Genomic DNA, 27633 nt, shown 5'->3' on the forward strand with positions numbered 1-27633 from the left:
CTGCCCGCCCGCCCGCCCACTCCTGCTTTTATTCCCCATCCGTCCTCCAGGCCTGCAACACAAAATACCCAGACTATGACAAGACGGGCTCTATCTGTGTCAGCGAGCACATCAACAACACCCTGACCCGCTACCGCTGGCTCATCAGCGCCCCAGCTGGCCCCGATGGCGTCACCAGTCCCATGAGGGAGGTGGACTTTGACACCTTCTTTACGTCCTCCAAGATGATCACACTGGACTCAGTCTACTTCCAGGCAGGCTCCAGGGTCCAGTGTGCTGCCAGAGCCGTTAATTCTAACGGGGATGAGGGTTTAGAGCTCAGCAGCCCCATCATCACTATCAGCCAGGGGGAAGGTGAGGACAGAACAATGAACAGCCGCCTCTATGTCTCTTATGTTGCCAGTTTTTTTTTTTTTTTTTCCCGGAGAAGGAACTGAACAGGGATTTGGCCCAATGTTGCAATGAGAACCCAAAAGGGCTTTGTTCTCCACGAATCACGAATACTCAGGAATAGTGCTTTTCAAGGTACAGCACTGTAGTGTGCAGTACGACTGCATAATTCAAAATGTTAACGATTAAAATACGTATGTATCATAAGCAAAAAGTACTTAATGCCAAAAAAGTGAAATGACTCACCCCTTTGAATGTCAAAGTATTATTGTATTGTAGTATTATAACTGTTGCATTAATGTGTACGTAGAGTGTTCCTTGTTATAGTTGTAACAATCTTAAATCTATAAATGTCAGATATATTTAGTGGAGTAAAAAACACATGAAGTGCAAAGGAAATCCTCAAGGATCCGAGCCCTCACTCCTCCTACACATCCTGAATGCAACCAGTTCAGGCATACTGTCGGGGTGGTCGCAAGGTATTCTTAGACATGTGGAAATACTTCAGGCAGCTTATGAAAGAAAATGTATTTATCTGTTTAATGTATAATACAATATACACAGTATAACATTGTAAACATACAGCTGATTCTTCCTATACGGGACACAGTCGCAGCCATTCAGTTTGTCTTCCCCTGTGTTCACAATCTCTCCTCTGTCATGTCAAGGTATGTGTCAACCACGTAAGATGGGGACCGTCGGCGCCGAGCCTTTCTCTGCCAAGCTACGCTACACCGGAGCGGACGACCCCAAACACCCTAACCTCATCAAAGTGACTGTCACCATGCCTCACATAGATGGTAGGTCGGAGCTGGAGGCAGGTCTTGCGCCGCAGATGAAGGGCGGTCTAATGTAGTGTGTGTAATGTTCACGTCCGAGGATCCTCGGGAGCGTGACAGCCAGAATGTAGATCTTTGCCGGGGTTTGTATCGAAGCCCGCTGCAGAAACCCTCCAGCACACCCGCTACTTAACATTCCCTCCTTGATTTTTAATCAGTTTCCTTCTGCCTCGTCTCCTCCAGGTTTCCTTCTTCCTTTTTTTCCCCCTGTTGCTCCCCTGCATTTCTTTTCATCACTTTTTCCCGTTAAACTATTTCTTCCCACTAAGTTTTAAAAAAAATAGTAATTCCTCTCTCAGCACCGGCCTCAAAGATCGTCCAGAATCACGCCGTCTCCCCTTCGCGTTCGCAGGCATGCTTCCGGTGATCTCCACCCGCCCCCTCATGAACTTCGAGCTGACTCTCAGTCCGGACGGGACCCGCGTCGGCAACCACCGCTGCTCCAACCTGCTGGACTACGACGAGGTCACCACGGGTCACAGCTTCATCACCGCCTCGACGCGGAGCCCCGAGAGCACGGGGGACGCGGCGCCCTATCAGTTCAGCGGCTCCCTGCGGGGGAACAGCACGTTGCGCTTCTACCGGAACCTCAACCTGGAGGCCTGCCTCTGGGAGTTCACCAGCTACTACCACATGTCTGAGCTGCTCACGGACTGCGGAGGCACCATCGGGACTGATGGACAGGTGTGTGCGTTTCTATGTACATTTGTCTACAACCTATACATTCCAATCTCGGGTTTGTATGTACATCTGTTTGACTGTTAGCCCTCTGTGTGTGTGTGTGTTTCTGTCTGTATGTTCAGTCTATTTACAGCCTCCTGAAAAAGAGGGCCGCGCAGACAGAACGGCACCGTCTCTGTTTGCCCACATTTTACATCTCATTCTCTGCATGTTTGTGTGTGTGTGTGTGTGTGTGTGTGTGTGTGTGTGTGTGTGTGTTTGCCAGCGTGCAAACATGTGCACACTGAAAACATACGCACCCCAAACAAAGAGTTTCCAGCTTGTCATCAGTCATTCCCCTGACGCTCACCCCGCCGCTAGTCGTATCTACACGGATGTTTAGAGCTTCTTCTCGCAGGGAATCTGTGAAGTCGTGAAAGGGAACTCACATTTAGGAGTCAGCTTTAGCCCAGTTTTTTCCCTTTTAGTGTCTCGGTGGCCCGACGGCTGAACTCGCCAGAGAAGTCGTCCGTTGCAGACTGTCGATTGGACGCTAACAAAAGTCCAGTAGCTGTTTGCTGCCGTTGCATCATCGCAGCAGATGTTGCAATTGTTGTTTGTGTTGATCTGCGGCGTTGTCATGGGTTCTTGTTGTTGTTGTGGATTAGGAGACAGACCCTTGCTCCCTCGCTCATGTCCTGCTGCTCTTTTGTGCTCCTCCAACCTTTGATCTGTGAGCTTCTTGTTGCTGATCAGACTGCTGAGTGTGTGTGTGTGTGTTTTTTTCTCTTTTCGTGTGAGATGGAGGAGATGGAGAAGAAATTACATTTTTTTTTTTTTGTCGTCCCCAGTCACAGCAAGAAGCGCTTGCACACATAGTTACAGATGACGCCCGTCATCCTCCAAGACCTCAAGTCCACTTCGTTAAGAGAGCTCACTGTCACACTGTCACTGGGGTTGTGTTTTTCCAGCCAAAAGACAAAAAAGAAGCAGTCAGAACCTTGCCGCCTCTGCCAGGGTGCATGAATCAAAGCACGCGGAAAGAATTAAATAATTCAGCTTCCTCTCAAAAGACCAAATTAATGTTAAAAAAACATTACATTTTGACTCTAATAATCTTGATCAATGCTTTTATTCTTGGTTTTTCGTGACAGCTTTGTATTTTGATCTCCATAACTGCTGAGTGATTTTTTTTTTCTTCTTTTGTCTGGGGAGAACAGGCACTAATTGAAAGGTTGAACTTATAAGAAAAGCAAAGTTCGTGATAAATCGAGACAACTCGCTGTGAGCATATGCAAACTTTATTGTGTTCAATGCAGTATACATTTATTTTAGGAGCTTGTGTGGCGATAACATATTTTTCTCTGTAGAACCATACCACTGAAGTAGTTTGTCTCTCAGCTCGCAGTTATTTAATTTCTCACTTGGATTCAGCCGTTGCACATCTCTGCTCAGAGACACTGAGGTGGATTATGTAGGTTTCGGCTGTGTGTGCACTGAATTTCAGCTCGCTGGTGGAGATTCTCTCTGTTTGCAAAGCTTAATGTGGTGTTTTGTGACCGAATGTTACTTTAGAAATGAGATGAGATGTTACAATACGCATGTATGTGCTCAAGTTATGAAGGATGGTTGATCAGATATGTACCAAACATATCTTCTTAAATTATTTTCTTAGTTTCTCCTGTCCTGCCTCGGCATTCGGTAATTGATGCAAACTGGCACATTTTCACTCAAAGTTAAACAAAGATTTTTGGATCTGTTTCTAAGACTTGTGTGGGCACAGAACACAACATAGTTGATATAATGTTGGAGAGCAGAGACACCTAGTGGTCGCCTTTGTGTCATTACATCTAAGAATGCATGTTAACGTTTCAAGTTCAAATATTATCCAGAACAAAAAGAAGAGGTTTTCTTTCATTTAAAAAATCAAATTAAATGTAATCAGGTTTTTAAATACTTGCAAAACATGAAAAATGGAAACCAAGATAGAAAAAGAAAATGCAAGCCCACATGGCTGCCCACTGTGGTTTCTTGTGTAGGCCTACAACAAAGGAAGAGTGAGTAGGAGTGAAAGGGTTCACACACCTCATGGAGGAGAACAATGTGTTCATCTTTGAATCTGCTCCGCACTTAATATAGCCTTTCGACATGCCGTCACCCCTTAATCCAAAAGGATACTACAGAGGATTTCATGCTCATAACTTCAACCATAATATCAATAAACAGAGCAGTAGTACATTCTGAACACATTTTATATCGTGGCCCTTAAATTGTAACTGTTTGCGGTTACAGGTGCTGAATCTGGTCCAGTCCTACGTGACCCTCCGCGTGCCTCTTTACGTGTCCTACGTGTTCCACTCCCCTGTGGGAAGCGGCGGCTGGCAGCACTTTGACCTGCAGTCGGAGCTGCGGCTCACTTTCGTGTACGACACGGCCATTCTCTGGAAGGACGGCATCGGCAGCCCCCCCCAGGCTGAGTTACAAGGTGAGCTCCCGAGACTGTGATTGGGGGGGGGGGGGGGGGGGTCTGGATTCAATGTCATCCACATAAATAAAAGGCAGGTTTGTCAAATCCTGTGTGTTTGACTGCATTTTGCCAGGTGCGTTGTATCCGACCAGCATGCGCATCAATGAACAGGGACGTTTGGTGGTAAACTTCCGCACCAAGGCTCGTTTCAGGGGTCTGTTTGTGGAGTCTCATTCTGGAGGCAGAATAAAAAGAGCTGGTGAGACAGATTATTGTAACCATATCATTATTTTCTAGTCCTCAGTCGTGTAACTGAAAATACAAATAACTGCAGCACATTTTGAGTGTAACTTATGAACTTCTCCCCACCAAGCGACCTCCATGTCCTCCATGGTGATGAGTGTGGACCACCCCGGCCTGACCTTTAACCTCACCTTAGTGAGGAGTGAGCCCACCTACAACCAGCCGGTTCAGCAGTGGACCTTCACCTCTGACTTTGCTGTAAATATGACCACCAGAAAATGGATTTGTGCTCTGGAGCACGACCTGAAATAATAGACGGACGGATTCAGCGTCTCTCCTCTTTTATCTGAACAGGTGAGAGACTACTCTGGGACCTACACAGTGAAGCTGATCCCCTGCACAACAGCTCAGAATATGGAATACACTCTTCCACCCGTCTGCAGTCCGAGAGAACCAATCACCTTTGATCTAGACATCAGATTCCAGCAAGTAAGCCAGTTTTTCTTTGACCCTTAAGCTCCAAATGTGGCACGTTTCTTTGTTCAAGGAATATTCTCTTCTTCTTCTTCTTCTTCTGCTTCTTCTTCCTGCTTTAGGTGAGTGACCCGGTTGCAGTGGAATTCAGTCTGAACACTCAGATGATCTTGCTGTCCAAGAGGAACTTGTGGCTCTCTGATGGCTCCATGGGCTTCGGTCAGGAGACCGACGTAGCCTTTTCCGAGGGTAAGTGCCCTCTTATGATGTCTTAAGACTTTTCAGTGCAATGAAGATTTAAAATACCTGTGGATGTAGATGGTTTTATCCCATTGTCTGCTCGTGCGACTTAGTTTTCTACCTTTCAAGCACACATTGCTTTGAGTTCATGTCAACACAATATGAAAATGTACTTGGCTAAACCAGCACAGTAAACATAACATCAGCTTGAATGACATGTTGACAGTAAAGTACATGGATTTGGACTTCATTGGCCAACACGTAAAAAATCAAAAAAATCACTTAGACCCTTAATATGTAATAATAGCTTGGTGTGGGCTTTGGATTTCACAGCTTCTTCTTTTACTTCAGGTGATACGATCTACGGCCGTGTGATGGTGGACCCCGTGCAGAACCTGGGAGACTCGTTCTTCTGTAGCATAGAGAAGGTGTTCCTCTGCACTGGTGCTGACGGTTATGTACCAAAGTACAACCCGACCAAGTTTGAATTTGGCTGCCTGGCTGATTCCCCGTCATTGCTCTACAGATTCAAGATTCTTGTGAGTTTACCCAGGTTGTTTATGTTGCAATTTCAGTATGCGGAGGGACAACATCATTTCCTTACTTTGTTTTTTCCCACACGTCACCAGGACAAGGCTCAGCCGGAGACTCAGGCACGCGTGTTTGGTGACGTCAGCTTTAATGCCTTGCTAGCGATCGATGATCCATCAGCCTTGTCCCTCGTCAGACAGCCTGGGTCCGATGGCTTTAGGGTGGACTCTACAGCCATGTTCCAGGTATCCTTCCACTTACTGCTCCCAGTGATAGATTTATAATGTGAACCAGCAGCCACAGTAAGTAATGTTGATATTAAATGTATAAAACTTCAGAAAGCTTTACTGTGCAAGTGCTTTTGTGAGATACAGTGTTTTACGGTTTGCCTCGGCTGGTGTTTTATGTTGTATTGTGTCCACCGAAATGCATATGAGACGTGAGGTTTTGTTGTGTGATTTAATCCTTGCTGGTACTTTTAAAACTGAATTTAGATCATCATTTTGCATAATGTGCTCATTTGGGAGTACTCTTCACCAATTCTATTCGACTGATTTGAAAACATAATTCTAAGATGTGCATATTGTTGGTGTTTTCCTCAGGTCGCTGCAGGCCGCGAGTGGTACATTCACACCATTTACACAGTCCGCTCCAAAGCGAACGCTCACAGAGGCATCGGAAAGCGCAGCCTGGAATACCACTCTTTGGTTTCCACCAGCGATGATGTCGCCCTGACCCCGTGGAGCGACAGGGGTCAACGCTCCAGGAGGTCAGCCGGCGAGGACGTCGCAAAGATCACCGAGGACATCGGAGCAGACAACAACCGCGGCACCAACATCATGCACATCGCTCTGGACCGCGCCAAGCGGCAGGCGGGGGGGTCGAACGAGCCGTTTCCCAACGGGCTGGAGCCCAGCGAGCTGAACGCGGAGGAGGAGGAGGAGGGTCTGGTGACGGTGGTGGGGGCGCTGGTGGGGCTGCTGCTGACCATCCTCATCGTCGTCACCATCGTGCTGGTGCTGAGATCCAGACGGAAGGACGGGAAGGAGGGGTGGAGGGAGGGGGTGCAGGAGGTGGTGAAAGGGTCCGTCAGCACGGAGCCCATGTTGGTGGTGAGGATGCAAGACTGCCACAACAGCTCGGAGGTCTGAGGAGCGGACGGGAAGATGGACAAAGGGATGGGGGAGTATGTGAGGGGTTTTATACAATTTTGGATTTTATTTTATTTTTTAAAAACTGGTATTAAATTACTTTCACAACACCAAAAATCTGCGATTGATCATATGTGTTTTGTGTGAGTGTGTGAGTGTCTGTAGGGGGGATTTCTACAGCATCGGATCCATCACACACCTTAATCACCGGTAAACAGCACAGAAGACAGTCCTTTATGCTGTCTTCACTTAACATTCTGACTTGTTCTGCTAGTAGCATGGTGTTTCCTCTCCTCCCTTACTGGCTTTATGGTGATCGAGTGCCTGAAGCAGCTAAATCCCTTCAGGAGAGTCATGAAGCTAGAGTCACACAGGCCAAGTCGAAGATTTAGTGCTGCAGGTTTACCTCGGGTAAAGGGGGACTAGACGATGTCAACGTTCATACTGGAAGGAACGGTTCACCTCACCTCACAAAGATCACTCGGATGTTATCGACCCCGCTCCTGTGTCATAGTCAACGTGTTTGTGTGCTCCAGTAGTTCTCCGTGTCCACCAAAATATGAACGGTTACATCTTTTCTATATAACAGATTTCTGCACAAGCACATTCCACTTGTTTAGTATTTTGACTATTGTGTTATGATGCAAAAGTTCAATGTTGACACTGTAATCTCATTTCCTGTCCTCGAAGTTAAAGTCCATCAATTGCCAGAGGATAGATATATTTTGTGAAACAAGTTGGGGATTAAAAGTTAGCTGTAGAGCCCATAGTTTAAGGCCTTTAGTTTTGTCATTATGGACTACACAATTTATAAATCAAACATTAAAACACATAAACACAAGATGCCACCACCTTTTTTATTATCTGTGAACTAAATCTGCAGAAATCTCTTATCACACTACAGCAGATTAAATCCACTGCAGTCATATGTTATGTTTATTCACTGTTTTTTGTATTTTGTTTACCATATGATGAGGAATGTTAGCTGTATTGAGCATTTCTGATGCTGCTGAGTTGGATTGTTCTTCTTGTAAACTCAGTTTTTTTTTTTTTACTTTGTAATGTGTTTACAGTTCCTTACTGCTGGTACCACGGTGTTTACTGCTATTCATCCTATTGATCCACTTTGTGTTTCTGTGACATTGTCATATTTATTCAAGAATGTTTTGGGCATAATGTTTCATGATTGTTTTTACACTGGTTAAGGTATGTGTGTGTAAAAACACTCATCTCAGGAGTTATTTCTGTTACAGACAATGAGCCGTGTGTTGTAACACAATTTTCTACAGTTGACTGAAGAATATCTCCTCAGAGCCACTTTCTACATCTGTGTTACACTGCTAATACATTTGGTGCTGTGAACATGCAAGTTTGTTATCCACATCCAATGACTTGAACACTACTCTTCTCATATTATGTTCCTGTATGCAGGCTTTATTTGTCACTAGTGCTGTGTGGGATTTCAGTGTTCTGAGTCATGTTTTTGAACCAAGGATGCAAACAAAATAGCTGCTTACAAGTTGGTGTTACACATTTGAAACGGTTACGTTTGAGGCATTTGATATAATCTGCTGTCTCATTGTTTTGTTGATATCACTGGTGAAGATTCTTGTTTACATTGTGTTGTCTTACTCTGCTATGGATATACAACAGTGTTCCTGAATATTTGTCTTATTATGATACTGTCTTCATTGTATAATTATTTCCAGTATTTATCAGGGCTAGCCAATGTGAGGAGGATGTGAAATCAGCTGAGGTGTGAATCAGTGAGGGATGTGATGGTTTAGAAAAGTAATAGTCGTTAGTTTTATCTTATTTTAATTTTTTTATTTTTTATTTTTTGGCCCTGATGAATTCGGAAATAACACCATATCTGACATCAAATGCACTTTTTGAGTCACATCCCTCACATGCCAATCCAAGCTATGCAATGCAATGTATATTCCACGGTCAGTTATCCCCATGCATATGACAATTTCAGCACAAACTTGACATTCAGTTTGTGTGTTTCTATGAATGGGTTTTTATGTATATGTATTTAAGAATAAATATTGTTGCTTATTTGCTGTTGATTTATTCAGTATTGATGCAGAACTGTAGACTTGAGACTAAGAGTTGATTGATTTTTGAGACTGCATACTTAGACCTAAAGAAGCAAAAATCATACAAATCCAATGTTGTGGCCTCAGACCAATGGAAAATATATAAGGCACAAACAGGCAATAGCCAAGCGTTGCAGAGCATTGCAAACACGTTGCATATTTTTTGTTTTTGTTTTTTTATATATATAAAATAATTGGGTCTCGGCTATGTGGAAAACTGTATTTACATTTGACCAGACACCTGGGAAACTTGCTATTGATTTGCTACATGCCCTCATTGACTTGACACAAAACTTAGACTCAATTAATAAAAAAAAAAGCACACCCATTTCTAAATTAAATTCATGGCCATATAATAATCCGTTGTGGTTATTATGAGAGAAATGGTGAAAGAAAAAGACAAATGTAACTGATCTAATGTCACAAAATAAAAGTGTGATTTCATTAAGTGTTATTTTGCTATCTTCCCATTGTGACAGAACTCTTTTCGCCAGATTACATAGGAACGTCACTAGAGAGATAGAGAGACAACGACAGAGAGATAGAGGGAGAGAACGAAGAAGCTGATTGGTTAAGATGGAAATGACGCACCACAAATGTGCCCCCTTTCCCTCCCGCCCTCCTCTCCCTTCACTTCCTGCACTGGCGCTGTTGTGCTCGTGTTAGCTTGTAAACATGGCTACCGCTGGAGCAGCTGGAGACGACCTGAGGAAAGAGCTCACGTGTGCAATTTGTTTGGACTTCTTCAAAGACCCCGTTATACTGAAGTGTGGCCATAATTTCTGTCGCTTTTGCATCTGCATGCACTGGGATGAAAATGGCGGAGACTACGGTTATCAGTGTCCTCAATGCCGAACGGTAAGTTAATACAAGTTTATATTTCCCCACCGTCCTGTTTTCCTCCTCTCAACCAGTTATGTTTGATACTCTCGTGACAAACATAATTAACTCACTTTCAAGTGTTTTAAGATGATTCGGAGTATCCGGTTGACAGTTGGTCCTTTTGGAATAAATATTAGCTACGCAGTGCCGTTGCTATGGTGGCTTGGCTAGCTGGCTAACGTTAGCTACCGTTAACGCCAAATTATCCGTTGGTTCAAGATGACCTAACCATGCGTTTTATATAAAACACATCTGCTTTAATGCTGAATACATACTTTCTCACTGACTCTGGTCTTGGTTGTAAACAGATATCTGCGTCTGTCTCAATTGCTTTCTTTGTTCTCTCAGGTGTTCAACAAGAGGACTTTCACTAAAAACTACCTTGTGCAGAACTTGGTGGCCAAACTGGACGACCTGGAGTGTCTGGGATCGTGTCCTGCACCCTCCAAGCCCGTTAAAGTGGACGGGAAGTGTGACCAACATGGAGAGGAGCTGAAATTATACTGCCAGACTGATAAAAGGCCCATCTGTGTTGTCTGCAGAGAATCTAGAGCACACAGGTTGGTCATGGTCGCATCTTTATAGCAAAATTATAGACGCAATTAGGTTAGTCATTGCTCTGGAAAAAGATATTCCTCTTTTGTGAAATTCATCACTGTCAATGCCTTGTTAGGAACGAGGAAAGAAAGGAAGATTGGTTAATTAGTCACTCAGACTGCACAGGTCAGGTTACCATAGTAGACCTTGTCGGTTAAATAAATCTGTACAAATACCCACACAGAATAGTTCATTGCATTATGAACTACAGATATCCCTTGTGTTTGACAGTAAGCAGGCTTCTGAAACCTAAAAGTTTATTTTAAAAGGTTTAAGAATGAATCTGTTGAAAACCGGGACTTCGTCGTTACAAGGTTTCTGAACCTTTCAACAAAGGTGCCATTGAAATATTTTAATGGAAAAATACAACTCGCTCATGGAAAATAAAATGTTGCTCTTTGCCTACTGTATTATGACTAGCAGCTCTGAATTCTACACTTATCATCCTGTTATTGGTAAGTCTCACCACGGAGGACATTGGGTTCCCAACCTTGTGTCCCTGTTCTCACGGCCATCAACAAATACCTTTTTAGCCAGCATCCGGTCTATAAAGGCACTCTATTTGTCTGACTGCCTTATCAGTCAGCCTGCACTGAACATTTTGCAAAAGTATATTATATTAAACCGGACAAAAGCAAAGTTGTCCTATTTTCAGTTTCCGCCGCAATTCATTAAGAAAACCCAATGATGTGACCAAGGGGAATTTAAAATAACAGGCCCGTCTCCCTGGTTCTACGAAGACGGGATGTTAAAGGAGACACTGTTGCGGTTCTTTATGAACGGTGTGAGTTGGTATATTTTTGACTCTCCTTTCTGTGTTAACGGCAGAATCTTCTGTATAAAAACTCCTCAAGTTTCTCCTTGAGAGCCTTCTGTATACATCATGGCCTAACGGTAGAATTATGATGGGTTTATAGTCAGAAAATAAGTTATTTTTGGTCCAAAACAGGGAAAGCGTGAGCTGACTGCACTGTGGGTGCAGGCTGTGGAGGATGGCAGCCAAAAGAAACAGATTTTTATCTTTTTTATATCGAGACTAAAACTGTGTTTCTTTGAGTCTGAAAATGTTCTAAAGACATGGATGGCTGAAAGATCATCCAGATGTTTACATTTGTGTGGAAGACATCAAGGTTGGTTGCACTCCATGGTGTGTTAGGTACTTTCATAGCCTTCAACTGACCATATGGTGAAGAGGGACTGCAGGTATATCCTGCTTTGGTTTTTGAGCAGGGTCTCTTTTAAAGGGTCTATCTTTTTAATATTCAGAGCACTGAACACCCGGGCATTTGTTTTATGTTGTTTCAGACACCACGAGGTAGCACCTGTGCCAGAAGTTGTGAATGACATGAAGGTAAGTCTTAATGAAATAGGGCACATTCTCTTGTGTTAGTCTCCTGCTGTTTTTTTTGGCCAATACATCATAGATTGTAGGACTTTATTCACTACATCTAGAATATAAGCATTTCTTTAGTCTGTGATATCATGATTCATTGTGTCTGCTGTCCCGTGAACTTGACGTACGTCTTTCTTACAGATGGAGCTGAAATTGAGGCTAATGGAGCTCAACTGGCAGAAGTCTCAATGTGTCAAAGTTATAACAGCCGATGAGCGTACCAGAAGTGAAGTGAGGGTATGACATGGACCTCTTTTTTTGTTGTTGACATTTACATATGTTGGGTTTAAGTAGTCTCTCATAATTACAGCCATCTCTAACTTCCCACACTGCACTGAAAGGTTGCACTTCTTCACACACTTCACTTCTGTCTTCCAGTTAAAAAAGAAGAGACTGAAAGAAAAGATTGAGTCAGATGTCGGTGCTTTAGTCCAATTCTTGCTCGATGAGCGAGACTCCCTGCTTGAGAGCCTGGATGCTGAGGAGGTGGCGACGATGGCTGTCATAGATGAGAACTTGAAGATTGTGGAGACGGAGGTGGCAGCTGTGGACAAAGCTATAGCCGATATCCACACCCACATCAGTGGGAAAACTAGCTTCGAGGTCAGTCTAATATATTGGCTGCATGATTCACAGAGGTGATTTAACTATTGCCTAATAATACCTTTGCTAGAGCTTTACTCTAGAGATGGATTTCACAGTTAATTTAAGTGTTATAAGGAACCAAAGCTTGGGAAATATGCTATGAAAAATAGTTGGACTTGAATGTTAAAAACATTACTGACTGCACATGGGTAATTGAGATAGACTAAACCTTTTTGTTCTTCCAACAGAGCCTTGCTGAGACTTTCAACGAGTAAGTAGCTTACAGTTGTTTATTTGATATGAACCCATAAAAAAAATTTTTTTTTTAAATTGAACTTTCTGCACAATTGTGTTTTTCTTTCACAGGGCCATCCATTGCAAGCCTTTTGAATCTCTCGACACAGTGAATTGTCTGAATGAATTTGCAGACTTCTCAGGGCCCATCCAGCTCATTATGTGGAAGAAGATGATGCACGTGCTGCATACCAGTGAGTTTACTCCACAAACGTACTTCAAGTTGCAACACTTTTTGCCCGCGTTCAGTGCATGACTGGCATTTATTTTGGGTGCCATGTTGGTGCAGAGGGTAGCTCTATTGCATGCATGTTTTTCCTTCAGATCTTAAAGCTAAAAGACAACCACATCTCCAGATTATGACTGCTTGTTTGTTGCCATACAGAGGGGAAAAAAGTGAACTCCAATTGGCATTTTGTGCGTGTAGAAAGTTAATATTTGTTCTGTGCATACTTTACACCTCTTTAACCCAATACAGCTTTTGGCATCATTCCATATCATTGCAATAAAAACAGCCCAATGTTGGCTTGTGTAGCGATAAAAGCCAAATTATTTGTTTTTCTCCAGATATACTGCCCAACCTCCAGAGCAAGGTGAACTAACTTCTCCCCGTTTCTTTCTGCGTAGTGCCTCAGAACCTCACCTTAGACCCGGACACGGCTCACGTAAACCTGCTCATCTCAGACTTCGACACCAAAGTGGAGGAGGGCCGTGTTCGTAACCAGGAACCAGACCTGCCAGCCCGCTTCACCCGGTTCTGTGGTGTCCTTGCCACAGCCCAGTACTCCAGTGGCCAGCATTACTGGGAAGTGGACGTGAAGGACAAAGGTGTGTGGTACCTAGGAGTCACCACCGAGGGCAGCAACAGGAAGGGCTATGTCATCCTCACTCCCTCCGCAGGATACTGGAGCTTGTGTCTGCAGGACCGGCTCTATGCCAATGGGGAGGACGGGCGCATCCCCGTCGCTGACTACTGGAACTCTCCACGGGTCGGTGTGTTCCTGGACTACGACAACGGGCGCCTTAGTTTCTATGACGCCGTCACTATGAAAAGATTGTACATGTTTGACACCTGCTTTGATGAGCCTGTCTATCCTTTCTTCAGTCCAGGGAAGAATGATCCATGCAGCAGGCTGCAGATATGCCACTATTACTGAGAGACCGGCATTGAAAATAGTTGTCGGAGGGTAAACTCATGTATGCCAGTGTTTTCAGATTCCGTGTTGGCCGGTCTGGAGTTACAGGGTGATGTTGGCCCTTTTGAGCCATGTGCTGTATGCAAATAAGCTGTTACATTTAGGTCTCCCTGGTGATAGAAAGTCAGAGTTACACTGAGTAAGAGGTACCAGATGTCTCATCACACTTTGGTTGTCACCAAAAGCTTAATTTCTCATTTTGAGTTTTGAAAATGTGAAATTTGCTATCTGTCAACCTAGACACACACTGGAGGCTTCTACCACTGACTGCTGTGACTGGGGGTACGGAGTGGTGCTTTGTTGTCTGTATAACTGTCTACTGGGATGCAGATGCTCTCTTTGATTAGAGCAGGTCTTATCCCATTTGCAACCACTATGGCGTATACTACTGTACATTTAACTCTTTGGCAATTTGTTTGCCAGGCAGGGCAGTGCCGTTGCCGAGTTGGGTAGAACTTGAAGGCAATCTGTTGTCGTTATCACATTAGTTGTTGACGGTTAAGATCCATTAATTTTAGATTGAAGAACAGTCTGTTAAGTGCTGATATCAAAATGATTTGGCTGGCTTGTACTAGGATTTCAGCTCCCAAACCATAATCAGACTTTCAAGAAGGAATGGCTTGGGTTGGTTTTTGTGAACGTACAAATTATTTTATCATTAGACTTTTAAAATCACCTTTTTGTTTTTTGTTTTATTTATTTTTTATTATTATTATTATTACTCTCATTTCTGGACTTCCAAATTGCTCTATAAATTGCTCTAAGACACATTTTGCAGTTTACATTCTGTCGCACTAATTCTGAAGAGATGATGTTTTGCCATTTTGCTTTGTTAGACGTATTAACGTAAACATTTTATTAATCTGCTTGAAAATGAGCGGGGCCAAGCAAACACTCTTTAGATATTCCAATGGTAAACAATTTCACATTAACAGCCATGTCCTCAAATATGTTGTCGCTTAACAGGTGAACATGTAGACATGTTTACTTTTAATAGGCGTTCCATCAACAAAAGCCAAGAGCCTGGTGAACTTGACTTAAATGTAAACCTATGGGATGCCGAGAAATGTCATGTTTTTCCCTTCCTTTTTACAAATGAATAGCAGAATTTTCTTAATTCCTTTTAAATAGTCCTGCTTTAGATTGTTAATTGCTGATCTAATCTATTGTCCAACTTGGTCCAGTGTGATTTCTATTGTTCATTGTTGATGATAAATGTGAAAATACATGTATCTGGACAATTATATATATATTTTTTATTCCTTCGTAATTCCCTCATTTTGATTTAAACATTGTTTTATTTGAGATGATCGACGTACAAGTGTAATGTTTCCATCTCACATGTTCGTACGATCCCCATGTGATTTTATTAAGGCGCACAGTAGAAACAAAAGCATGACCACTGATGATAATTGGGAATCCTTACAGCCAGGCTCAATGATTCCTTTTTTGTGTCCTCCCACAGAAGTCTATCGTGTTCACGTTAGGACTGCAAATCTCCGTGCTCTTTATTTGTGAATATTTGTTGATGAATGTTTTGTCTAAGATGGTATACCTCATTTGATACCTAATACATTTCGTTCATCTATTCAACAGTGTTTGGGCGTTGTCTTTTATAGGTTTAAAATGTACTAATCTTGGTCGCCCCTGTTTGTGGCCCTTTCATCAGCTATGAATGTGCTTCGGGCTTCTCAGAGATTAAAAGAGGAAAGATTATTTATTGTCTTTAAAGCCTTTATTATCCACTTGCTGTACCCACTTTACTGTTACTACCCTTCTTTTCACAAGTCAGCCGTTATATGTGGGTGATTATAAAACAAAGCAAATATATTAGTGTATCTGATTTGTTTGCCCACATTGGCTTTTGCAAATTCAAGTCGGTTATTTCTGTATTCTCCCAGTTACATGACATTCAGCGCTTTGAATTCTAGAAATTCGACCCTCAAGAATCTCGATGGTGTCTTTCGGATGTCGATTCTTCTGTATTTTGCCACCTCACTGCATCAAAATATTGAACTTGTTTCATAATTTCCTTCGAAGTTAGATAATCAGAATTTTACGCCCAAATAACCTTGGAGGTTCCCATTAGCTTTTTTTTTTGTTTGTTTACATTCCAAATCACACTTTGAATAAAAACTGAAGTAATGGACACTTTGTGGTGATCGAGCTACTGCTCAGAGTAAGAGGCTTCCTCTAGAGAGCTTCTGCTCCCTGTTTGCTATTCTGGTCCAACATTCACATCTAACCTTTTGAGACAGTTTGATGTTTCAGTTGATGGGATTCAGTTTTTGTACTGCCAGAACATTTGAGGAGGAGGTGAGAAAACAAGAGTTCTGTCCTCCCCCTGCTCTGGTAATGACTCAGTAGAGCCTTTATGTTATCTCTTTGCTGGAGATGTGCTTTTTAATGAAAGGCTATTTAAACAGTTGACCATAGACTGTCCTACATATTCATAAACATAACCGTCTCTCCTCAGAAGACCATTGGCACAGTTGAGACGTGTATCCATGGCAATGCCTCGTGCCTTCCAACAGAACACAACCTAGTTAAGTATTATAAAGAGCACAAATTGGAATGGCTGCTTGCGTGACCTAACAGATTCAGACAGTGTTTTATAAAGAAAATTAAGAAGAAATACACTGTAAAAATGCTTTTTTTTTTTATTTTTTTTGCACAAGATGAAATTTCCACTCCCCCTCAACGAACTGATTCAGTTCCCAACTTTTTACATTTTTTTTGTCATGTTTGTTCGTCTTGGAAAGAAAAGATGCCGAACAAATTCTTGAGTTGTGGCCAAACCAGACAGCCGGAAACATGAAAAGTAATCATAAATCATAAAGTATGTCACAAAAATGTCAGTGTACTTTAATATAAAAAACAAAGTCAAAGTATGCCATGAAAATTGATCATCAGAAAAGTGAAATGTCAGACTATAGTATATCACACAAATTGCCGTAGTATACTACATCATAAAGAAGTAATTGTATATTTTGCCATCATAAAAGAAGTCAAAGTATGCCATAAAACTATTTCATAGTATAGTGTGTCATAAAAAGTACAGAATTTAGAGTGTGGTGTGAAAGAATGGGTCTATTTCATATAAAAGTCATAATATATGACAAATGGCAATAATAGATTAACTTGTAAACATCTACCAACCAGTCAAGTTGTAGTCTACATCCATGTCCGTCCAAAAGTTTATCACTTCATTATTCCATCTTATTGAAGTGTTGTTACACAAAAGTGAGCATCCACACAGCAGTTCGTAGTGTAACTTTTTAATATTTACAATCATACCTTCGCCATGATTACATAAATGAAGTAATGACTTCTTGTAAGACTGGCCTCTTGCAGTATACAGTAGGCTACACAAGATGATTGATGCACCGTCCCATTATATGTGCTTCCTTTATTTCACACGGACATGAGTATGTCAGTGACAGTTACAGGTGAGATGGACATAATCTAATTGAAATAAAAACCATAAGAACACAGGGGTCTGATGATCTATGGGGCAGAGTTTTACATTAAATGGGAGATGCTGATGGAGAACGGGTCACATATGGATTAACAGGGACTATTTATTCATAAAAGCGTTCTGGTTTAAGCTGGTCTGTGTTCCTTTAAAACACAGAGCAACTGTCCAAATGAATGCAAATACTGTGGAAATAAAAGGTGCTTGTCAACTACAACAAGAATGCGATTGTAATATACAGTAAACGTTCTGATTATGTTAAATGATAACTATACACAGAGGCATATATTACTCTTGCAAACGATATAACTCTTATAGTATTTGTAGTCTGTGCACTGTTCGACTAAAAAAAAAACTCACAACGTTACGTTTCGGCAGCGGGGGGGAACGTTACTGTTCAACTGGACGTGAGCTCTGGGAAGAGGCAAAAGAAAGAACGGCTTTCAGTGCTACAGCTCACAACGGCCTACGTACGAAGACAGTTCAAATGCACCGATTAGAAAAATAATTTGTAGAACAAATTATGTAGAAAAGAAAAGAGAAAAAAATAAATTAAGTCCTTTGGGGGGGAATACATCAAATAATGTGTATACAACTGTGTTCCATTGATGTTTGCGGCTACTACTTGGCATGACCTACTGTGTTCCAGTGTTGATTCTTTAAGTGCTGCAATAAGTGGGCTATATAGCGAAATAACATCTGTACACCTCGATATGCATACTGTATGTACAACTAAATCAGCTCGTAGGTCAGATATAAGAAATGTGTTTTGGTTAATAGACGACCAGCTGGACGTCCCGTTCAAAATACCGTGTTGTTGTATGAACCGTTTGTGCTTCTTGTTTGTCTTTGGGTACCAAAACAAGACATGTGCATATAGAAACCAGAATGTCCGTGTGCAGGGATCTTGTCAGGGTGACGATAAGGTGCAAAAAGGAGAATGAGCAGCATTTCCTTTTAAACAACACATTCCTGAGTCTGCACGTTCAGCGATGAGAAGTCGAAGGCAGTGACGACGGGGCGGTTCGTTGGAGCACACTGACATGCAACGGTGTTCGAGGGAAACGAGGAGTACACTTCTGCGTCCGTGTCTCACTTTGTTTGCTGGTTTGCTTGGAGTGTTGCCCGTCTGCGTTGCCCCCCCCAAAAAAAATGCAATTACAGCTGTTCCAGAAGTTCATTTCCCGGGGATTTGGTTAAAACTATTTATAGCAGTTGCTTAGTTACATGTGAAATTTCAATTAAAGCGTTACTTCACCAGGATAGTCTCTTGAACGTACACAAATGAAAACATTTTTTTGAAGGTGGAACCTTGGGGGGCCACTGCGTGTTGCAGCTCTACGTGGATAAGCAGCGATGTGTCGCTGCTGTGTCGGTCATGTCTTCCCTCAGTCTACTGCAGATATCTGTAAACCTTAAAGCAGTGGTTTCCAGAGTCGGCAACAGCCACGTGTCCGTCCGAGGTGAGGGCGAGGCCCTGGGGGCCGTACAGTGGGTCTGCTGAGGTGTTGATGTAAGATAAGAAAGAGCCTGTGCTGTCAAACACCTGAAAGAGGAAAACACAGTGTTTGAAGGAGAGAATACTGAAGAGCTGCTGTGACTTGATCTTAATGTGCTCTTTATTATAAAAGTAATCCTATTCCGTGGCATTTCATCGCTTAATGTAACTTTTTCTTTGGAATTTACATTTTTTTTTTACCATCTGAAAACAAATCTATGTGGAAGTTGATAGCAGAGTGGATATAGGCAGTCTCACCTGTATTCTGCTATTACCCCAGTCAGCTACGATGATGTTTCCGTTGGCGTCCGCAGCTACACCCGTGGGTGCATTGAACTGGCCGTTGCCTTCACCATGAGAGCCAAATTTGAACAAGAACTCTCCGTCGGCATTGTACACCTGGGAGGCAGAAAGAACAAGACATTTTCCATGTGCGTCTGAGTTTACAAGCATCTAAATGAGATCATTTATCTTTTGAGTGCAACACGCTTGAGACAAAGCATGTCTCACCTTTACGGAGTGATTGTGAAAATCCGTCACAATGATTTCGTTCTTGTTGTTCACTGCGACAAAGTGCGGACCTGGATGAGGAGAGAGAGAGAGAGAGAGAGAGGCAGATTAATGTTTAATCTGCTGTACCTGGAACAGATTCCTGTAGTTTGCACCATTCCCTTTACTGTTAGTAGGCTGTCTAAACACAGCGTTCAGCTCGTTGTGCCTGAAGCTGCAATTACAATACCCGGTTTTAATAAAAATGTTTAGCTGTTATTTGCCTGGAGAGGTTTGATGGCATGCATTAGATGCTTTAACGTGAGTTAAATCTTTTTTTTCACATCGTCAAAACAGCATTAAGACTCTTAATTAGATAAAAACTCAAGGCTCTGAGATCCACCATCAACAATGATGGTTTACAAAAAAAATGTATTGTGGGTAGCTATTTATGTGAAGTGAAGCTCATTGGCTGAGTTACCCACAAATCAGCTCTGTGGCTTCCAGCACTGATTGTTTTTATAGTAAACAGGGAGCATCGGTTAGTTTCACTGCAGTGATAATCATTCACACTCATCTTTTAACAGCCATTGAATTCACACAAAAACATGTTAATTCTTGTAAATCATTCTTATAACATAGCATTGTATTTCTGATCATTACACAGTTACAGTACAAGCACAGCTTGGATCAACAATCTGAGTTGTCGGGGAGGGCAGACACATGATCAGGAAGTCGGGTTAGACAGAGGGCACCGCACTGTGGGATTAAGGTTGCAGCAAGGCCACACTTAGTACTTACTGAACACTGAGCCAGATTTATTAAAGTTTGGGCCAAGTTTTTCTGGATTGAAAAACAGGAGGAAGAGCAGAAAGAAAAGGAACATAGATAGTCAGAGATAAAGGATAAGCAAAGAAGAAAATAGGGTAGGGTGTGTGTGTAGGGGGGAAGCATGGGCCACTGCATCGCCCGGGGCTTTGCCTACAAGCATATACAAACTTCCATTTTTAAATAGAATGGACCATGTGATGCAATGCATTGGTCTATGTTCAGACATAAATGAGAGCATTATTGTACAGGTGTCAACAAAGTTTTTTTAATCCTCACTAGTATTATTGACAGTATTTATCGCTTTCAAAATCCAAAATAATATAGAGAGTATCCACAGGATATTTTGTGGTAATATATACTACGCTAAATAACTTTTTGAGGAGCTCGCCATCACCTTCTCCTACTTCTCACCTGCAAACTGTCTGTCAGACGTCCCCCTGCCTCCAAACTTAGTCACCAGCTTCCCATTGGATTGAAAGATGAAGACACAGCAGGCCTTGTTGTCCACGGTGATGATGTGTCCGTTCTTGTCCACAGCCACACCCTTAGGACCCATGAGCCGTCCAGCGCCGATCTTGTTCTTCCAGGGAGGAAGACAAAGAGGACACAGATTTAAGAACATCGGCCAAAACGGCTTCTAAAATATCAAAATGTATAGTATGATATTAACATGTCATAAAAAGTCATAGTATAATGTCAACAACAAAAAAATCATAGTATAGTATGCTATAAAAATATCATAAAAATCATAGTATGTTATGCCATACATTTTTAAGTATAGTATACCATAAAATACTGTCAACCCTCAAAGTATAGTATACCATAAAAAGCCATAAACAGGTCATAGCATAGTATGTCATAAGAGTCTTACAGGAGTATGGGATAAAAATATCAAAGTATAGTATGTCATAAAATGTTATAAAAGTCAAAGCGCAATATATCATAAAAATGCATATGTATCATAAAACAATAATACAAGTGTATGTTCTAAAAATGTTCTAAAAAGTCATCATATGGTATGATAAAAAAAAATGTATTGTCATAGTCTCAAAAATGTCACAAAAAGTCATAATATAGTATACCATAACAAAAAGTCCCAGTACTGCATGCAATACAAATGTGTAAAAAAAATGTATAGTTTGTTTGACATTTTAGTTATTTGTTTATTTCTGGCATGTCAATTAAATCGTCATCACCACACTTCATCTTTGTTCAAATAATACAATACACATGGCCGAAAGGGAAAGCGGGAGAAGCCAAAGCTTATCTAGTCCCGCCCCCATTTTGTAAATAGCATGTAAAAAAATATAGCATTTCATAAAAAAGTCATGGCATAGTATGCTATAAAAAAAAATCATTAAAAATCACAATATGTTATGCCATACATTTTTATATAGAGTCATAGTATAGTATAAAATTATATAAAACCTCAAAGTAAGTATGTCATAAAATGTCATAAAGATTGAGAGTACAGTCAGCCATAAAAAGTCATAAACCGGTATTTCGGACATAAAAGTCAGAGTATAATTATATCATAAAAATGCATAGTTTGGCATGTGATTAAAAAAAGTCATTGTATACTACGATATAAAATGTCTTAGAAATTCATACGTTTTAGCATAGAATGTCATAGTATCATAAGTCAGAGATCTCACCTTAAATTTGCCGTCGGAGGAGAAGATGCTGACCCATCGATTGTCATAGTCGGCCACCACGATGTCACCGTTCATGTCCACGGTGACGCCCGTCGGTCTCTGCAGTTGCCCCGGAGACCGACCTCTGACACCAAAGCGTAACTTAAACTGTCCGTCGTTGGAGAACACCTAAGAATCAGTGCCAAGTGTGTCACAATCACAGCACTGCGACCTTATTTTCCCTTTTCTACGTGAACACAAATGAGTGGTGTTTTTCGTGTCTCACCTGTATACACTGGTTGTTGCTGTCAGCCACCACCACTCGGCCGTTACAAGACGCTGAGATTCCCTGCAGGTTTGTGAACTCCCCTTTTTCTCTTCCCCGGGAACCTGACCCACAAACAGTAACACACTCAGTCAATGTGCTCTTTCATGTTTTCACCTTTGTCTCAAGTGATTTAAATTTTGCATTCAAGTTGTTTTGGACAAACATGTCTGATACACTGATCATTTTTTTAAGTGTTTGAATTAATTTTCATGTCACGTTATCTTGGCACAGACACTTACATCCAAAACCATAAAAAATATACATTTTAAGTATGCAACCTGCAAATTCTCCCTTTTACCCTTTTCACTACATCCATATTTATTTGCTAAAATCTCCTGACAACATAATGTAGCTTGTGAAAACGTTTTTTTTTTCTGGATTGTCACCTCCTTATTATCTATAAAACCCTCAATGGCCGTGGACCAACATTCAGACTAACTCGTCTACTACAAACCTAACAGGTCACTTAGTTCTACTGACGCTGGTCAGCTGGTTGTACCAGGAACAGGTCTAAGCAGGGTGAAATGGCATTTAGCCACTTTGGAACCAACTACCAACAGAAATTAAATCTGCCCCCCCTTCTGTAGCTTCCTTCAAAAAGAAATGGAAAACCCACTTATTTCCTATTGATTTTAATTAATCTTGTCCTTTTTTAGTTTTGTATTATTGCTATTTCTGCTTTATTATTGTCTTTGAATGACAACAGATATAAATAAATTTGACTTTGACCTTTGACTTTGACTCTTCTCTCAAGTCACAGCAAGTTTTTCATTCTGTGGTCTACTGGTGAAACCACAAAGCTGCCTGGAGGGAAGGATGTCAATCTAAAAACATGGGTTAGAAACGAGGAAAAGGAAGTCTAATGTCATCTGCCTTACCCACTCGGTAGATGAGCTCATCCTCAATGGGGTTCTCCTTTTTCTTGGTGGTGCTGTACATGCTGGAGGGCCGACGCACCGCTTTCTGCCGTATGTGGCCCCCTGTTCCGCTGGGAGACTTGACCCTCCTCTTCACGTCATCTGGAGACTGCGGCACGTCTGAGGGCTTGATCGCCCGCAGGCGGAAGGGGCTGCCGCGTATCGGCTGGCCGTACAGCAACAGGGCGAAGGAGTACTCTCCCTCGGAGCGTAACGTGTAGCCCACCTCATATGTCCCATTCTTATTGTCCACTATATCCGCCTCAGCAACGCGGCTCCCGTCAACGGACGTTATCTCTGCTTTCAAAACAGCATTTCCTGTCCGGACCAACTCCCCATCCTGCAGAGAGAGAGGTCATTCATCAGGTGGCTCAAGCAATATGCACATGGTTGCATCATAATAATCTGTTTATTGTTTTGATGACAATAGCTAAATAAAATAATGGGTTTTTTTGCAGGAGAACAAGAGGAAGATTTTGATGAAAAAAATAAACAGAAGAAAGCCAGGATTCATTTTTCCACATCTAGAAAATGGCAGTACTTTGTCTTTTGTTGTCACGGTAATGGTGTGGTGCTGCCCGGTGGTGGCGTGGCGGAGGCCCTCTCCGGTGGCGACGGAGGTGTGAGCCACCGCGGCCGTGGTGAGGAGAACTCCCAGGTTCTGGATCGAGCGCCGCAGGCCTTCAGTCTCCACCTAAAGCAGACCGTCTCAATGTTATGCACACGGAAGGACTCACAAAGGTATTTTGTGATTTACATATAAATTAATCTCTCCACAAAGATATGTTTTCAATGCACATAAAAATAGTTATCAATATATATGAATGTAAACAAAATCCTCATACAAAAAATCACACAATTAATTAAATTAATGTAATAAAATAAATAAATAAATAAAAAATACATGTTTGTGTGAGCATCAGAAATATAATTGAGAACCTGATTTTTTTATATTTATAAACTTATGGAAGAACAAACCTTATATTTCACCTTAAGATTATTAGTAACACCAATAGAAAACGTCCACAACCAAAAAAAGCCTCATGCTGTGACCGTGTGGGAATATCAATCAGAAATCCAGAGCAGAGAATGATCACCAGGTCATACCTGACAGTCCAGATGTGCATTCTGATGTGGTCTCTCTGGGAAGTCGTGTCTGGCCAGTGCCGTTACCCGCTCACTCATCTGCTTCTGAACTAGCAGCACCTAGAATTGCAAGAGACACGGATTTAAACACATGTGATCACATGTGTTGTATAACCTGCTTGAAAAAAAAAGTACAATCCCACCTCAGTAGCACTCCCATGGCTGAGCGCCTGCTCAGTAAAGCTGCAACTGCTCTGGATGTGTTCCTTCCCCTGGAGGAGGGATGAAAGCTGGGCCTGCAGGACCTGCAAGAGTGATCAAAAAAGGGACACAAAAGAACAAGAGGAGGAGAGAGGAAGAGTGGAAAAGTCAGCAGGTCCAAGTACGTTGACAGGAATGTAAGGCGGGTCATGTCTCAATGCAAAAAAAATGTGTGAATGCATGGATCGGATACATGAATCCACGTGAAACACAACCTTCTGCTTAGTGCTGCAGATGCTCTCCAGGTCTGTGATGAGGGCCGACTTGCGTTGATGCTGCGCCCGTTCCAGCTCTTCAAACGTGCTGGTAATCTCCGCCACCGCCTCGTTCTTCCTCTCGTTCAGCTGGTGAGAGATATCAGTCACCAGCTCGATGGACGCTGTGAGCTGAGGGAGCCTGCAAGTCGACACAGTGGCAATATTTCTTCCAAAAATCATTGAAAAAAAAAAAAATCTGATGAAGAGCGAATGTTTTTAAAGTCCCCACCTGCTCAGTATGGCATCCAGCTGTGTCTTCAGCGCAGCCTTGTGCTGCTCCACCACGTCCCGCAGAGGGACGGTCACATGCTCCCGGTGCTCGCCCTCCGTGCAGTCCAGACACATGGCTGTCTCACACGACTCGCAGTAGAACTCCATCACCTGCAGGGGGAGACAAACTCATTTAAAAAAAATGGACTCTTTGTATTTGCAGGTAAGAAAGAGATTTGAAGAAAGAGTTTATTTTACATAATTATTGATAAAAAAGGGCAGTTTTTTTGTGAGGTCATTTCATAAAAAGGGGCTTCCCACCTTTCCCTCGTGGTTCGGGCAGCAGAGGGGCTTCCCTGCAGCTGCAGCGCTGACCGACTCCAGGACGCTGCAGGCCTCCGGCCGCGAACACTCCGGGTCTCGTTGAAGGACCTGCTTGAAAACATTCTGCTTTTAAACAGTTTTATCAGACTTGTAGGATAATAATCACATGTATCATGTATTTGGTTTGTTTCTTTTGTTTTGTAATGATATATCTTTGGGGGCGTTTTTCCTTTATTTGACTGTGGACATGAACAAAGGGAGACACTGGAGCTCTAAAAAAGAGCCCCTTGACAAAAAAAAAGAGAAAGATTTCCAGAATGACATCAGCCTGCAAAAATGTCCTCACCCTGTTTAACATAGAGTTTCTCACAATAACAGCAGCGCAGGCACACAGACTCCCCTTACCTTGAGTACTGTCTCAGCTACTAATTATTTTAAATAACCTAGCTGTGTCACTAATCACATAATTCATTTCATCTGTGTTTCGACGTTTTGTTTGGGTCACACATTTGTCACAAAACGAGATGAAGAGTCAAACCTCCATGAGATTAGTGATGAAGAAGTTGTTCTGTAGAGCACAAACTCCTTTCTCTGGCAGGATGGACGTCTGCCGACACACTGGGCAGGAGAGCGTCAGAGACTCTGGGGGAATGTAGTTCTGGAGACAACTGGGAGGGAGGGAGTCGACAAATGGAGAAAAGCAATGATTAATGTTAAAAAATCCATTCTTTCGTGTCATTCTGTGTATACTCAGAATATCAAATGTACCGATTTTCCAGCAGAGAGACAAAGAGGGGAAGACGCTAGACTGAGAGCTGTCACCTTATCACAGTAATTGAGAGTCAGTGCTTAAATAGTGCTGCTGTCACAACAAATAGGGGGGAAAGTGTGAATCCGAGTCAATCCACAGAACCTGAAGCCTCAGGAGCAGAAACGCACACTTCCTCTTTGAGTTCTCAGGCAAATCAATCTGCCTAACAGAAACACGAAGACACAAGAGACTTTAGAATGGAGAATAGACGCGTTTGTTGTGAGCATGTTATGAAGGTTGGATTGGCCTTAGGGGGCAATCTATTCAACACCAGACAACCTTCAAGCCAAAAACAAAGCCACAGTCAGCAAAGTTCAGCTGCAATACGCAGACCAGCAGACCGCAGTCCTGGCCTGCAGCCCGGCTGCCATGCAGCATGAGACGTGCGGTTGGTTTTCCTTTTTAGCTTCTGTTATCAATAAATTGGCGGTTGGTGCTGTAAGGAACTCGAGGAACCTGTCCTGAAGTCTCTGTTGATTTGAAGGTTTCTGGCAGCTGCATGCTAAGATATTTCTGTTGAATTTATGTTGCACAACCCACGGGAAACTCCTGATTGCCGCATAATGAGCACACAACTATAATAACAGAAAGAGTAAGAGGGGAGCAGAATTAAAAGCGATACCGTACCAAATAGACGAGGCAAACTACATCAGCCCATTCAGTATTAAAACATCTGTCTTTCAGCATCCTGTATGGCTCCACACAAAAATCTGTTCACCTCAGCAGGGCTCCAGATCACATGCCATCCAGTTAAACCGGGGATTAAATGCCCCTAACGCTGCCTGGAAAAAGGATTTATCCTGTAGTCTTTGGGGCTATTCAGAACTATTCCATTCATTTTTTGTTTGATGATACATTTAGAAGTAAACCAGAACCCCAGTTATCCTCTGTGCCTAACAACATATACCCCCCCCCCCCCCCCTTCTTCATGAATCACACACAAGCTTTCCAAAAGCCTCCTCTGCTTTGCTCGGCACCAAAAGGCCCCGGTAAGTATCGCCCGCGGGGTGTCATCTTTACATCCAGGAATTGTAATTGTGTCCTCCAACAAAAAGCCCTTTTTTTTCTCAGACGTTGGCGGTCTGAGGAATGCACTTACTGTATCCCAGTGGAGCTGGTAAGGAGAAGTGCTGCGAGCTGTTTAATCGTGGCCAGGGATTCGCAATGGATGAGGTTCCTCTATTAGGAGACGTGTAAACATGCCAATAATAATTCTTAATTCTTAAGTAAGGGGAAGTAGTAAGGACCCTTTTCTGGCTGCCTTTAAAACAGAGAGCACAGATGTGAGTTACCTTTCACAGAAGGTGTGCAGACAGGGCAGCACCTTGGGGTTGTGGTAGTGATCCAGACAGATGCTACACACCAGAAACTGCTTGTCTATCTGACGCACCACTGGGCTGGTGCTCCCAGCCTCACGCTTCGCCATGGCAGAGGACACTTAATGCCACGGACGATGACGGCGGTCAAC

General features: G+C 42.4%; 3 protein-coding genes across 4 annotated transcripts in view; 2 read left to right on the forward strand and 1 right to left on the reverse strand.

Moving 5' to 3' along the window:
* frem2a (FRAS1 related extracellular matrix 2a) overlaps window positions 1-7437 on the forward strand; it is a 50034-nt gene extending 42597 nt beyond the window's left edge. The window contains 11 exon segments of the mRNA XM_084029056.1: window positions 51-354; window positions 1059-1190; window positions 1582-1913; window positions 4182-4374; window positions 4490-4615; window positions 4730-4857; window positions 4954-5088; window positions 5196-5322; window positions 5665-5852; window positions 5943-6089; window positions 6447-7437. Coding sequence (XP_083885182.1) covers window positions 51-354; window positions 1059-1190; window positions 1582-1913; window positions 4182-4374; window positions 4490-4615; window positions 4730-4857; window positions 4954-5088; window positions 5196-5322; window positions 5665-5852; window positions 5943-6089; window positions 6447-6995 — 2361 coding nt within the window. The 3' untranslated portion in view covers window positions 6996-7437.
* Window positions 7438-9736: 2299 nt separating this feature from the next.
* On the forward strand, window positions 9737-15687 carry trim47 (tripartite motif containing 47). Its single transcript, XM_084029057.1, has 8 exons — window positions 9737-9955; window positions 10328-10539; window positions 11882-11927; window positions 12111-12206; window positions 12348-12572; window positions 12803-12825; window positions 12921-13042; window positions 13476-15687. The coding sequence occupies exons 1-8, from the start codon at window positions 9773-9775 to the stop codon at window positions 14003-14005; spliced, it is 1437 nt and encodes a 478-aa protein (XP_083885183.1). The 5' UTR covers window positions 9737-9772; the 3' UTR covers window positions 14006-15687.
* A 3073-nt stretch (window positions 15688-18760) lies between these two features.
* On the reverse strand, window positions 18761-27633 carry trim3b (tripartite motif containing 3b). 2 transcript variants are annotated; one of them, XM_084029440.1, is made up of 16 exons: window positions 27458-27633; window positions 25893-26022; window positions 25352-25462; window positions 25050-25201; window positions 24779-24959; window positions 24506-24607; window positions 24324-24422; window positions 23758-23910; window positions 23178-23556; window positions 22258-22361; window positions 21993-22160; window positions 20749-20917; window positions 20308-20349; window positions 19528-19598; window positions 19276-19416; window positions 18761-19065 (listed from the first exon to the last, which is right to left on the reverse strand). In XM_084029440.1, the coding sequence occupies exons 1-16, from the start codon at window positions 27589-27591 to the stop codon at window positions 18913-18915; spliced, it is 2289 nt and encodes a 762-aa protein (XP_083885566.1). In that variant the 5' UTR covers window positions 27592-27633; the 3' UTR covers window positions 18761-18912. The 2 variants fall into 2 exon arrangements, with proteins under 2 accessions (XP_083885566.1, XP_083885567.1); XM_084029441.1 differs by lacking the exon at window positions 20308-20349.

The sequence above is a fragment of the Eutrigla gurnardus genome (genome assembly GCF_963514095.1).
Source record: "Eutrigla gurnardus genome assembly, chromosome: 15".
Classification (NCBI taxonomy): Eukaryota; Metazoa; Chordata; class Actinopteri; order Perciformes; family Triglidae; genus Eutrigla; species Eutrigla gurnardus.

Bases quoted from the DNA above. Each gene is read 5' to 3' on its own strand.
- trim47 (XM_084029057.1), top strand. From the start codon at position 9,773: ATGGCTACCGCTGGAGCAGCTGGAGACGACCTGAGGAAAGAGCTCACG. The intron at 10,540-11,881 runs GTTGGTCATGGT...ATGTTGTTTCAG, and splicing joins AGAGAATCTAGAGCACACAG to ACACCACGAGGTAGCACCTG. The intron at 11,928-12,110 runs GTAAGTCTTAAT...TCTTTCTTACAG, and splicing joins AAGTTGTGAATGACATGAAG to ATGGAGCTGAAATTGAGGCT.
- trim3b (XM_084029440.1), bottom strand. From the start codon at position 27,591: ATGGCGAAGCGTGAGGCTGGGAGCACCAGCCCAGTGGTGCGTCAGATA. The intron at 20,350-20,748 runs GTGAGAAGTAGG...TTTTCAATCCAG, and splicing joins GTCTGACAGACAGTTTGCAG to AAAAACTTGGCCCAAACTTT. The intron at 19,599-20,307 runs GTAAGTACTAAG...CTCCTCATCCAG, and splicing joins TAAATCTGGCTCAGTGTTCA to GTCCGCACTTTGTCGCAGTG.